This window comes from Ursus americanus, chromosome 24 (genome assembly GCF_024610735.1).
Source record: "Ursus americanus isolate L20-20 chromosome 24, mUrsAme1.1.p, whole genome shotgun sequence".
NCBI lineage: Eukaryota > Metazoa > Chordata > Mammalia > Carnivora > Ursidae > Ursus > Ursus americanus.
This window is the reverse complement of record NC_142150.1, coordinates 41,063,017-41,075,871: the sequence shown is the minus strand read 5'-3', so window position 1 is coordinate 41,075,871 and position 12,855 is coordinate 41,063,017. Positions and strand designations below refer to the sequence as shown.

At 60.0% G+C, this 12,855-nt stretch overlaps 2 protein-coding genes across 6 annotated transcripts; one reads left to right on the top strand and one right to left on the bottom strand.

The window, feature by feature from the left end:
* Positions 1-3,552: 3,552 nt before the first annotated feature.
* DRAP1 (DR1 associated protein 1) lies at positions 3,553-5,923 on the bottom strand. Of its 2 annotated transcripts, none has more exons than XM_045775879.2 (7): positions 5,627-5,923; positions 5,304-5,376; positions 5,095-5,188; positions 4,684-4,803; positions 4,469-4,583; positions 4,144-4,232; positions 3,553-3,795 (listed from the first exon to the last, which is right to left on the bottom strand). In XM_045775879.2, exons 1-7 carry the CDS (start codon positions 5,666-5,668, stop codon positions 3,690-3,692), a joined length of 639 nt encoding a protein of 212 aa, XP_045631835.1. In that variant the 5' UTR covers positions 5,669-5,923; the 3' UTR covers positions 3,553-3,689. The 2 variants fall into 2 exon arrangements, with proteins under 2 accessions (XP_045631835.1, XP_045631836.1); XM_045775880.2 differs by having other exon boundaries at positions 4,469-4,562; positions 5,627-5,920.
* A 162-nt stretch (positions 5,924-6,085) lies between these two features.
* C24H11orf68 (chromosome 24 C11orf68 homolog) lies at positions 6,086-8,317 on the top strand. 4 transcript variants are annotated; one of them, XM_045775892.2, is made up of 3 exons: positions 6,113-6,237; positions 6,535-6,635; positions 6,913-8,317. In XM_045775892.2, the coding sequence occupies exon 3, from the start codon at positions 6,914-6,916 to the stop codon at positions 7,667-7,669; it is 756 nt and encodes a 251-aa protein (XP_045631848.1). In that variant the 5' UTR covers positions 6,113-6,237; positions 6,535-6,635; position 6,913; the 3' UTR covers positions 7,670-8,317. The 4 variants fall into 4 exon arrangements, with proteins under 4 accessions (XP_045631851.2, XP_045631849.2, XP_045631848.1 ...); XM_045775891.2 differs by having other exon boundaries at positions 6,910-8,317; XM_045775895.2 differs by lacking the exon at positions 6,535-6,635 and having other exon boundaries at positions 6,086-6,237.
* Positions 8,318-12,855: the final 4,538 nt, after the last annotated feature.

Sequence of the window (12,855 nt, the reverse complement as noted above, 5' to 3'; positions counted from 1 at the left end):
GGAGCCTCTCCGCTTGGCAAGGAGGGGTGGGTCCATACCTTTCACCTGAGGGGGGCAGCTCCTGGTGGCCTTGCTGCCTCGGAAGCGGCCGCCCATTTCACACACTGGCCCCACGTACAGACCAGGGTGGGGCAAGGCTGCACTGAGGCTTTCAGATAGGACTTGGCCCGAGGCCCAAGGCTCCCCACGGAACTAGAGAATGAAGGGAGAAAATCATCCGGGCCCAGACAGAGCTCTGCAGATGGAATGCTGACAAGCTGCCGGCTCCTGGTATCCAGTGGTGCCCGCCGGGCACAGCCATCTTTCTCATTCCTGGGAAGCACCTAGAGGCCAGGCCCAGTCAGGGGTACCGGGCCCCTGGCCTCACTCAGCTCAGGAGGCTGCACTCCTAACACTTGGCAAAGGCTGGGTCAAGCCCTTCCCAAAGGCCTGTGAGGTCCTGCGGCAGAACCAGCCAGTCGGTCACACCGGTGGGCTAGACCACTCTTCCTAGCCTCCCTCAGGTGGGACCTTGCGACAGGTCCAGGAGGAAGAGGCGATGGGGCCACCTCCAGCCCTGGCCCCAAAACACCTCCGTGGGCTACGAGCTTGTCCCTTCCTCAGTGGCCTTGAAAGTCGTGGGCTGTAAACGGTGGGGCCCCAAGATGGAAGGGGCCTGGGCCCTGAAGTCCCTCTTGGAGAAACACTGCCACTGGTTAGATGAATCCCATTAATGGGTCTTACACGAGCAAGCAAAAAACATCGACTGCGTCTGAGCCTATGTATTTTGAGTTTAAATCAGTCATTTGCCCTAACTAATAACTAGTATATACGGTAGAGCGTACACAACTAACCTAGGTAGTCTCTCGCCCCATTTTACAGATGACAAAACTGAGACACAGAGAAACTACAGAACTTGCTCGAGGCTAGCAAATGGAGAAGTCGGGATTTGAACCCAGGGCCTGGCTCCAGAGGTTATACTCATCGGCCCACCACCCAGGCTGAAGAAGCAAGGCCTAGAGGGGTGCCTGGGTGGCGTAGTCGTTAAGCGTCTGTCTTTGGCTCGGGGCGTGATCCCGGAGTCCTGGGATCGAGCCCCACATCGGGCTCCTCCGCTGGGAGCCTGCTTCTTCCTCTCCCACTCCCCCTGCTTGTGTTCCCTCTCCCTCTGGCTGTCTCTCTCTCTCTCTAATAAATAAATAAAATCTCTAAAAACAAAACAAAACAAAAAAGAAGCAGGCCTAGAACACAGAGATGCAGGCCAGCAGCTCCCAGGCGTCTCCCCCTCACCCGTGCCTCCTCAAGCCTTTTGCCTGCAGGCTGCTCCCAGCACCCCGGCCTCCTTGCCTTCCCCAGTCATCCCCAGCCTCGTCACTCCGAACCTTCTCAGTTCAGAACCTCACCTCTGGACACAGCCCAGCCACCGGCTCCAAGGGGGTCTTCCTCTCCCACCCCCATTCATCACACCTGCGTGGCATGCCCTTGGCTCCGCGGACCCAAGTGGCCACCTTCCCCGGACTGGGCCCAGCTGGCTGCTAGGGAAGACTGCTCCTGCTCCTGGGCCGTCTCCCATTCACGGTCCCGGCAGCCAGAGCTCTTTCAGTTACAAATGACCGAAAGCCACTGGCTTCGAGGGCGGAAAATGTTTATTGGCTCACGTGACTGAGAAGTCCAAGGTATACAGGGTTCAGGCAACACGGGGTCCCGGTGTCATCAGAAATGGGTATCTCTGAGGCTCCTGGCTCTCCTGTGCTGACTTCATTCATCCAGGATCACCCGTCAGGGTGGGAAACGGCTGCCGGCAGCACCCAGCCTACATTCTGCCAGCTTTGCTACCCCAGCGTGGCCACCGTCACCCTCACCAGGACTCCGGAAAGGGCTTCCTGCTGCCTCCAGTGCCACGGCAAAGCTAGCCATCTTGTCAAGACCCTTCCCCGACGGTCCCACTTAAAGTCCCAGGGGCTCGGGTGCGTTGACGGGCCTTCTAGGGTCACGACCCGGCCTCCACCACTCACTGTGGCCACACTGTGTGGTGCAATGTCCCCACCCCTCGCCTCACAGGGGGTGGGGTCAGCTGCACATACTACAGGCTGACTAGAAGAGAGACGGTCCCCAAAAGCCAGCAGGGGCACTATAACCACAGGAGAGGCAGACAGGACCCAGGTGCCCCTCGGCTCCGGGCCCCCCGGGCCCATCCACGCCTGCCACCTGGCTTCCTACGCCCCAAAGACGGAACACCTCAATGCCCCCACCAAACCCACTCATCGTCCTCCGCCTCACCCTGATCGCGCTGGGGTCAGCCTCAGGCAAGCTCACCTCACTGCATCAGCCTCCTTGCCGTCCTTCCGTCCTCTCCCTTGCTACAACCTGCATTTCTGCTCTCTTAGAAAACAAACCAAAAAGTGTCCCTCTGTCCTCGTTCTGAGCCACGGCTCTCGTCTCCGCTTCTCAGCCCTGAACATTGCTTCCCCGCACCTCATTTCTCACCTCCAGCTTCCCGCTGTCGGCCACCACCAAGCCTTCCCCGAAGCTTGCAAGCTGTTGTGACCGCTGACCACTCCCAGACACACCTGGCCACGTACCACCCGTGGCTCCTGGCGGGGGGGGGGGGGGGGGGGGGGGGGGGCTGGGTGTGGCTGCTCTTCAGTCTCCTTGGGTGGCCTGCCCAGGCCCTCCCCCTCTCCCTGGGGCAAGGTCACCTACTCTCAAGGCTCACACATCTGTCTCCAGGCCCCTACCGTTCCAGGGCCCGTTCTAGGCCTCCCCTCAGCAGCTTCACGGGCACCCGAAACTCGCCACAGCCCCACTTGTGACCCTGACACCTAATCTTGCTTTCTCTATGTCCTCCAGCTGGAAAAGAGCCCCCGCCCCACTCGCTGCAGAAGGCAAGCTGGCAGTCCCTAAGGGTTCCCTCCCTTGCAGCCCCACGGCCAGTCCATCCACGGCACCCTTGAGTCTACTGATAACACACACCTCAAGTCTGCCCACCGGCCGCCTTGTCTCCTGCCCAGCCTCACCAAGCCCCGGCTCCCTGAAGGCACACGTCTGCCTTGGGGACCCCACGGTTCCAGGGTCTGCTCACAAATGGGGGCGGGTTGACCACATGGGTCACTGTCCTGCTCAAAAGTTAATCTTCAAGGCCCTTGACAGTCACACCTACCTCTACTTCCGCTGCCCCTTCCCACACGCCCTTCATGGCACCGGGCTACGCAGCTGGCAAAGCCTCTTGCCATTGTCCGTCCCGTCTGTCCCCTTGCAGCAGTCCGCAGTGGACAGAACAGTCTCCATCAGACAGGAGCGGCCACTCAAAGAAAGATAGGAACCCTTCCAGGGTCACACGGCACAACGGAACAGGTTGTCCCCCAGCATAACCAGCCCCTCTGGTGCCACCCTACACCACCACTCTGCCTACCATCCCTCTGCCAGCAGCCTACCCTGCTCCTACCCTGGCAGAACTGCAGCCTCTGGACCCCCCCTTCACTCAGCTGCTGCCCTGCCCGCCCCTGCTCCTGGCCTCAGCTGAGCATCGGGAAAGCAGGTGGCTGGATGGGAAAGTGGCCACAGAGCCCTGGACACAGGCTGGGACAGACACTGGTGTTCCCTTTTATTATTAATTTTTTAATAAATTTAAGAACAGCTCTATCTTCTCTCCTCCCCCCAGAGCAACTAAAACCAACTAAAAGGGGGTGTGGCCTGGGGGGCAGAGGGCGCTAGGAGTCATAGTCCTCTTCATCCTCTGCGTCAGGTGCTGAGGGGCCCGGGGGTGCTGGGGGCAGAGGCAGAGTCGAGGTGAAGGGCATGAAGGGTGTCGGGGGGCTGCGGGGCAGAAAGCAGGAGAGAAAGATCAGACCCCTCTCTGGTGCCCATTCCCGCCCACTGGGCCCCACCCCACCCCTGTGAGCACGCAGCCCGTGGCCCTCTGTACCAAGGGGCAGCCAAGCTCAGAGAAGGGAAGGACCCAGAGCAGGTCACACAGCTCCTGCCGAGGCCCCATGCAACAGGGCTGGGTGTGGGTGGGAGAGGAGACCTTCTGAGAGCGGTCTCCTGCCTTTAGGCCCTCCTCAGTTCCTCCCCGCCCATTCCCCAAATCTGCTGCAAGGACAAGAAAGACAAGGCAACCTTGCACAGCTTGCTAGCCCCCTCTGGTGCCACTGAGCCGCTTACCTCTGAAAGTGGGCAGGGGGATGGCTGGCCTGGGGTGGGGCCTGTGATGTCTCCTCTTCCCCATCAGTGTCTGTGTCGTCAGACTCATCCTGGGAACAAGGCAGGGGTCAGAGGTGACAAGAAAAGCGTGAGCCCATCACTGGAGAGCCTAGACCCCTGGGAGTGGCAGGGACAGGACACTGACCTCTGTAGCCTGACCTTTATAGCCCCAGTTTACAAAAGACAATAGGTGAGGATGGAACCAGGTGTCCAGCCAGCAAGGCCTGATGCAAGACTGTCGTCTCCACACCATGCGGTAGGGTAGAGGGCTGGGGGCCTCACTCACCTCCTGCTCCGAGTCCGTCCCCGACAGCTTCTTGTCCTTGCTTTTGCTTCCCATCCCACCATTCTTCCGGCCACTGCTGCCTGGCTTCCGGCCCCTTCGGGAAGGTACAGTCCATCTGCCCAGAGATCTCACCACTCCCTGACCACCCCCCCAACCACCCCCAACCCCAGTGGCCTTGGCCTTCCTTGCCTGGACACTTGGCCCTGGCTCCTCACCTGCGGGTACCCTTGTCCCCATCCATGTGGTTGTCTTCCCCGTCTCCCTGCATGTCAGGCACAGAGGCCACCAGGTCCTTCAAGAAGTCAAACTGCTGCTCCAGCTCAATGCACTGTTTCCTGGAAGAGGTGGGGAGAAGATGGCATTCAGATGGGGCCCAGACGTCTGGGCCCTTAGCAAGGGATAGCATGGGTCTCTGGATGTCAGGAGAATGGAGCCTGGAAAACCGCCACCCCATGTCCACCACCTGACCCGCCCGCCTGGCTAGCCCAGCCAACCCCTCTTCCCCCAGTTCAAACCCACCACTGTCTGAGGCATTGCTGGTCTCCCAGCAGCCTCCCACAACCCCTACGTGTGTGAACTCCTGGGGCGGGGTCCCACTGGGCCCAACCAGCTCCCTGGCCACTCACAGGTGGGATGTGGTCATGGTCTTGGCGTTTCGGGACTGGGTCACCTGGCAAGCCTTCTTCAACAGCGACTCCAGGAACAGCTCAAGCGCCCGGGCTGAGGAGCGTCAAGGAGAACACGGGTGGGGGATCCCCAGCCTAAACAAGGCGACCCCGGGCTCCCTCCCTACCCCACGTCCCTCAACCTGGCCAGGCAGGCCCCGACAGGATACAGATGATGACAGGCACTGCCGCCGCCACCTTCCCAATCTCTTCGTCAGTTTGCATGATCTTCTTGATCCGCGCCTGGGGAGGGGGCAGAAAACTAGGACCCTGTCACCTCCGTCCCAGAAAGGGGTGCTGGGAGGGGATAACGAGAGGGGGTATCCCGGGAGAAAGGGGGCGGGGGGCACCGACGCGGGGAGAGCACGGAAGGGGGCGGGGCGTCCGTGCCCCCGAACACCGCGATGCGCCCGCCCCCCCCCCCCCAGCCCGGCTTGGGCCCGAGCCTCCCGAGAGCCCGGCCCGCTCCTCCCCGGCCCGGCCACGTGCTCACCGGCGGGAACCGCGCGTTATACTTTTTCTTCTTGCTCGGCATCTCAGGGTCTCTCTTGCCGCGCCGGGCCCAGCGCCGCCGCCCGCAGCTTCCCGGCCCCCGGGCCTGCTCGCCGCCCGCCTGCCGCGGTTCCCCTGGGTCCTGGTGCCGCCTGCTCCGCCCCCGCCGCTCCCCACGGGGTCCTAGCGCCGCCGGTCAAGACGCCGCTCTCAGGGCCGGGAGCGCCCTCCCCTTGGAGCCTCCCTGACCGTGCGCGTCGATCCCGACCGGACCGCCACTCCCGCCGGCCCCCAAGCCTAGAGAGCGAACGTTAGCCCCGCCCCCGAAGCCCCGCCCCGCCCCGGGTTCCCCGACGCCCCCCGCCACGGGGTCAGCCCCTCCCCTCGCAGGCCCCGCCCCGCGGCGAGGCCGACCGTCCCTGTGGCCCCGCCCCGTGCTGCGCTTGTCTATAAAGTTGTTGTTGAGACGGCGGGCGCTAAGATGGCGGCGGCGGCAGCCGTGGCGGGGGTGGGGCGCGGCGGCGGCGGCGGCGGCGCCGGCGGCGCAGAGCCCCGGCAGGAGCGGAACCGGGCGCGGGGCTGGGCCGGTGCCGAGCGTGGCGAAGGCCGGAGGTGACGGCGGGGCTGCGGGAGGGGGCAGGGCTGGGCGGGGGCGCGGCTCGGGCTGTGGGCGCTAATGGCGGCGGGCGCGGCGGGCCCGAGGCTGGCGCTCTCGTAGGCTCTAACAAGCCTAGGTTCCAGTCCGGCCACCGCCCCATTGGCCTTGAACCGGTCACTGCCTTTTCTGGGCATCAGTGTGCTCGTCTTCAAGTGGGCCCGACAGCACCAGCCTCGGGGGTCTGGCCCTACTGGGCCTGCCTGGATGCTGCGCGAACGTGCGCTTCTTTGCCTCGCTCCGTTAAATTCCAGCGCTCGGGATTCTGGCCGGGCCAGGAGGTGTAGCTGGGCCGGTTTCTCCCACACCTGAATTCACATCTCGGCCTTGTCACTCATTGCAGGTGTGACCTTGGGTAAGTCACTTCTCTCTGAGCTTCAGTTTTCTGGTCTGTAAATCGGAGTGATAATAAGATAAGCAACAACTTTTATGCAGTGCATATTCCACCTCCGGCGTTTAATGCTCAGCAGCTCTGGGGGACAGGAACAATTGTCCGCGGTAAAGATGAGGCAACTGAGGCACAGGGCGATAAGTCTTGCCTAAGGCCACAGAGCTCATTGGCTGCACCTGGTAGGGCCCAGCAAACTATAGATCTGTCCTGGACCTGCCCTAACTCGGTTCCTTCACAGCAGGATGGAGCCAGGTGAAGACATGGAGGAGGAAGACTCTCCAGGCGGCCGTGAGGATGGCTTCACTGCTGAGCACCTGGCCGCAGAGGCCATGGCAGCTGACATGGACCCCTGGCTAGTGTTTGATGCCCGCACCACACCTGCTGCCGAGCTGGATGCCTGGTTGGCCAAGTACCCACCATCCCAAGTTACTCGCTATGGGGACCCTGGCTCACCCAACTCTGAGCCTGTGGGCTGGATTGCAGCGTATGGGCAGGGCTATGTCCCCAACTCGGGCGATGTGCAGGGCCTGCAGGCAGCCTGGGAGGCTCTGCAGACCAGTGGGCGGCCCATCACACCGAGTACGCTGCGCCAGCTGGCCATCACCCATCATGTGCTCTCTGGCAAGTGGCTGATACACCTGGCACCTGGCTTCAAGCTGGACCACGCCTGGGCTGGCATTGCTCGGGCTGTGGTGGAGGGCCGGCTTCAGGTGGCCAAGGTGAGCCCACGGGCCAGGGAGGGTGGGCGCCAAGTCATCTGTGTTTACACAGATGACTTCACGGACCGCTTGGGTGTACTGGAGGCGGATGCGGCCATCCGTGCAGCAGGCATTAAGTGCCTGCTCACCTACAAGCCTGACGTCTACACCTACCTGGGCATCTACCGGGCCAACCGCTGGCATCTCTGCCCCACTCTCTATGAGAGCCGTTTTCAGCTGGGGGGCAGTACCCGCGGCTCCCGTGTGCTGGACCGCGCCAACAATGTGGAACTGACCTAGTGTGGCCAACTGGGGGAGACCACCTTCTGCCCCCCTCCCCCCACTCCCTGCTAGGGATGGATCCTCCCGTCTTCCTTCTCTTTGTCCCATGGAGTTTGAGCCCCCTAGCTCTGAGGACTAGGTCAACCGGGAACTGCCTGCATCCTCAATCCCTTTGAACTCTTGCCTTCTGTCCAGGGCTAACTCAAGTCCCCACCAGCTGGAGGCTCTGGCTCCCTGAGGGCCGGACCCTCAGCCTCTCTTTTCACTGCTGCTCCCCTCTGTCATCCAGGACCACAGGCTGGGTACAGATTCCCAGGAGGAGAGCCTTCCTTGGCCACCCTCATCCCCAACTGTACCTCCCTTTCCTCCCGAATCCTTTCCTTCTCCTCCCTCACAAGAGAGAAAAATTAGTGCTTCCAGTCCCTCTTGGAGCCTTCACAGTCCAGGGGGCAAAGGCCCTGCAGGCCTAAGCATGCTATTTTGTTAGGGGGGAGGGGGTGATTGTACCCACTCAGCCCTTGGCAGGGAGAGGGGATGCTAGGGCCATGGACATGGGGCCTGCCCCTCCCTGCCACCTCATACAGCCTGCGCCATCTTCTTCCTTCCTTCACCACCTTGACATGTGCCTGCTCCTGGCATTTCAATAAAACCCAATTTGGGTCTGTGTCTTGAGTGTTTTTTAAAATATTGTGTTGGTGGTTACCTGCTTTGGTCGCTGGAGAGAGGCAGGGCCAGAAGAGACTGCTTCTCTGCCCTAAGTGGGCACCCCTGACTGCCCCCAGTAATAAGATACACCTCACTGCCAAGGCTGGGAACCTCTGAGAGCCTCTGCAAAGCCAGTCCTGCTTCTTCTCCATCCCAGGAATCAGAATCGGTTTCTCAGTGGTTTCCCATAAATCTGGGGGCTTGACCCAGTAAAGTCTGAGGGGATACTGCTAGCCCGCAGGGTGTATTTGTGTCAGTTCGAGAAAGGTACCGTCTTGGCCCTGGCATTTCTAGGTTAGGGAATACGGTCTGGTGAGCAGAGGACGGGCTAGATTTTGACAGCCTGGGTCGGACATCCTTATGCGGTAAACAACCTGCATGACCATAAGGAACTCTGGAAGCTCTGGCGTTTAGACTCACTTCTCCCAACCTGGCTGTCCTGGGCCACCGGACAGTTTGCAAAGCTTCCATATGTCTTATTTAAGTCTCACAACCTGCTTGGGAGATGTTGGTCCCATTGTGTGGTCAAAGAAATGGAGGCCAAGAGGGAAAAGGAGTTCTCTCAGGGTCATGCAGTGAGTTGAGCAGAGTAGGACGTAACACCCTGGCCCCTGCGTCCTCCTCAGACTGTTATCCAGGGCCTCGCCCACCGTGAGTTCTTCACAACTCACAACCCACAAGGCACATTCACTCACAAGATCGTGGGCAGCGCTGCTCAACTGAGGCTGCTGTAGTCTGGGAGCCTGGCTCCAACACCCCCCAGCCCCGTGCCTAGCCCTGGCCTTGGCTGGAGGCCAGGGTTTCTGGCAAGGAGCCCCTTGGGACGCTGCTCTCGTGCCGTGCCGGAGCTGACTCAGCCTCCAGCAGCCTCACCAAATTGGAATTTGGAGCAGGGGAGCGGAGATGCCACTGGGCTGACTGGGTGGAAGTGGGTGAGTCATGAGATGCTGGCTCAGCCCCCTCCCCAGCTTCCTCCTCACCCCAAGTTTCCCCAGGGCTGAGTTCCCTCAGCCCAGCCCTGGGAAGTCCCAGAGCTAGGTGGTCTCCGACTTGGAGCCCATTGCCCTGCCTCCCTCAGACAAGCTGTGCTTTGCACTTGACCAAACTGGGCCAAGGCTTGGGGGGGGCGATCCTGCCAGGCCCTGATGGGTCCCACAAAGCAGCCCAGGTGGTATCAACAGCACCTGATTCTCCTTTCCTAACGAAGCATTTCACACTTCCTCTCTCTTCCATCCTCATGGCCCTACCTTAGCCCAGTCCTCTCTCTCCTGAACCACTGCAGCTTGCCTCTTCTGCCCCATTCCCTCCCATTGACCCCGTCTAGCCCCCCACAGCCAGTTCTCCTGCATAGCTACCCATGCCCCTCTTCTACTCAAAGCCCTTCCACGGTTCCCCATAGCCTGCAATATAGAGTCCACTCTCCTGAGGCGGACATGACCTTAGTTAGACCCCTGCCAAGCCCCAGCTTCCCTCAGGTGCCCCTTCCTGCCTGTGCTCACCCCACTGGAACCAACTGGCACTTCCTTCACCCCTTGGCATGCAGCCCTGGGCCTCAGGCCGTTCCTTCTGCTCGAACACCTGTCATTCAGCAAGGATCAGGGGGTTACTTATGTAATCGCTCAACTGATGCCTGTCTCCCGCTGGTCCCTAAAACACATGCCCAGACTGTGGGGCTTAGTGAAAGCAAGAACGTCTGAATCTCAGCCCTGTCACAAGAGCCTAGCACAGTGCTTGGCCAGAGCAACCTCTCCATAAGTTAAACTCCGAATCCAAATTTCCAACCGAATCCAGCCCCTGCCTGTTCCTCTGGACTCCTTCACTCTCTGCTTTACCCTTCTCGTTCCAGAAGTATGAGCTGCCTGGTGTTTCCTTGCATGCATGCTGTCCTTTCTCACTTTTGTGCCTTGCTCATGCTGTCACCTCCATTTGGTGTGCCTGACCCTCACGTGTTTTCCTGTCTGAACACCCCTCACACCTACCAGCCCATTCTCCCAGAGATTTCTCCTTCCCCATTCATCCGCACCCCAGGATCCCATAACACCCACCACACTGTGGCTCTCATCTGCGTGTCTGGGACCCCCTGCAAGGACAGTGGCTCCACTTATCTCACAGGGTGTCTTCAGGGTCCAGCATAGGACCTGGCCTAGCACAAGTGCCAAATAAACGTTATTGAATAAATGAGTGATTGAATGAAAGTCACTCTCTGTCTCCAGGCCTGTTTCCTCATTCCGTTCATAACAAAAGCCAGGCACTGTGCTAAGTGTTTCCCTCCATCATTGAAGTCTCACCTGGCTCTGTTATTATTGCCATTTTGCAGAAGAGGAAACTGAGGCCCAAAGAGGTTCAATAATTGGGTCCAGGTTACAAAGCCGTAAGAGGCAGAGCCAAGATTTGAATCCGGGTCATCCAACCCCAGAGCGCCTGACGGCATCGTCAAGCCCCCACAGTAGGAAAGTGCTGTTGGAGTGAGGGGCTGCAGAGATAAATAAGCCCCAGCAAGGACTTAGGATCTGATTTGTAAAACACACAATTTGGGTCCCAGAACTGCCAGGGAGAACAGACTGGGCCAAGACTCAGATTCCCATTTTACTGACGGAGAAACTGAGACCCAGAGAGTACAGTGACTAAGCCTACCTGAGCAGGAAGGCTCTCCCAGGCCTATGGTAAGGAATGCTTCCCTACCAGGCCAGGGGCTCGCCAAGATTCACCCCCTCAGGCTGGCAGAGGAGTCTGCCCTGTTTGGAGTAAGGAAACAACCCAGGCCCAGGGTGGCCTAGGCAAAGTAAATTTGGACAAGCCCCTATGCTCATCCCTCTTTTATAAAACCACATAAAAGATGACTGCGGGGGCGCCTGGGTGGCACAGCGGTTAAGCGTCTGCCTTCGGCTCAGGGCGTGATCCCGGCATTCTGGGATCGAGCCCCACATCAGGCTCTTCCTCTATGAGCCTGCTTCTTCCTCTCCCACTCCCCCTGCTTGTGTTCCCTCTCTCGCTGGCTCTCTCTATCTCTGTCGAATAAATAAATAAAATCTTTAAAAAAAAAAAAAAAGATGACTGCGGCCAGGGAACAGAGACCCCACACCCACAATCTACCCCCTCCCACTCACGTGGCCTGTGAACCCCTAAACCCCAGGAAGGAGGCTCGAGAGGGGCTGGCCAGGGAATGGGGTGAATATCTACCCGACCCCTGATTTCAGATGGGGCTAGGGGCTGAGCCAGGGAAGACAGGAAACAGCTGAGCTGGGAGAAAGTTTCAGCCAGGGCTTTGGTGAGGTTTTGGGGATTTTCCCAGCCAGGCAACTGCACCCCACTCCCGCCCGCTGGGAGGGGCCCTGGCAGGGACGAGGCTTGGGTCACACAGCTGATTCATCCTGGGAGGGAAACTCCCCACTTCTCTGACGCGCATCCCCCAGACACTGAGGGGGTAACCTGAGGGCCCCCAGACACTGAGGGGGTAACCTGAGGGCACACAGCCCAGAAACCCACTGAACCCATTTTTCCTTGATTATTGGCTTTCCAGCAGGGCATGAAACCCCCCCCACCCCCCCAACCCCGGTCTGGACAGAGGGTCAGAGTCAGGCAGTGGGGCGGGCATGGGGGCATCTTCCCAGGGAATGAACTCAGAGACAGGAACCAAAGCAATGGCCAGACACGAGGTGCCTCTGGCCCCGTCCCCTCACCCATTTGTTTAGTTGAGGATGCTGGGGCTTAGATAGTAAGAGCGAACGGGCACATGACCTAGTCTGCATCTGGCGCTCCTCCAAGCAGTTTGCGTGCGTTACTGCATTTAGGTCCTCGCAGCCCTCGTTTTACTGAGGAGGGAACTGCAGCCAGAAGAGGTGAAGTAACTTGGCCATGGTCAAGGCTAGAAACACTCTGGCAGCCTCCACAACTCCCCAAAGTGCTCGTACACACCTCTGTGTGTGGCAGGGAGCTGTGTCCCTGGTCACTGAGCAGCTCTGGCTCCTGGCAACTCTAGAGGAGAGACATGTCACCCACTGGCCCTGGCTCCTCCCAGGCTAAAAAGAGAAAGCTTGTCCCGCAGAGGGAAAAAATCAGCCAAACCCCCAGAGGCCAGGAGAGGGCAGAGAAGCATTCCCGCCAAAATCTTCTTCTCTTAGGGCTTTGACTCCTTTCCAAACCCCCATCCTTTCCTCTGGAGCCAGAGCCTCCCCTTCCGGTCTGCCAGCCTCGCTCCCCTCCCCGCTGCCAACATACACACTCACGCGGGAACACACAGGCGCTGGTGTGCATGCTGAGAGCCCAGCCCCCAGACCCCTGCCCCTCGGCCCGGCGGGCTGGGGCCCACCAGGTGTTGGAGGGGCCCTGAGAGTTGTGGCTTTATGAGGCATGGCCAAAGGCCCTCCACAGGCAAGTTCTGCCCCATCTGGCTCCCACTCACAGGCTGCATGACTCACCCCCTTGCCCCCCATGACTCAGTTTACATGGGTGCCCAGAGGTCCTCCCGGTGAGGGTGGGGTGGTTTATTGGCCCAGCCT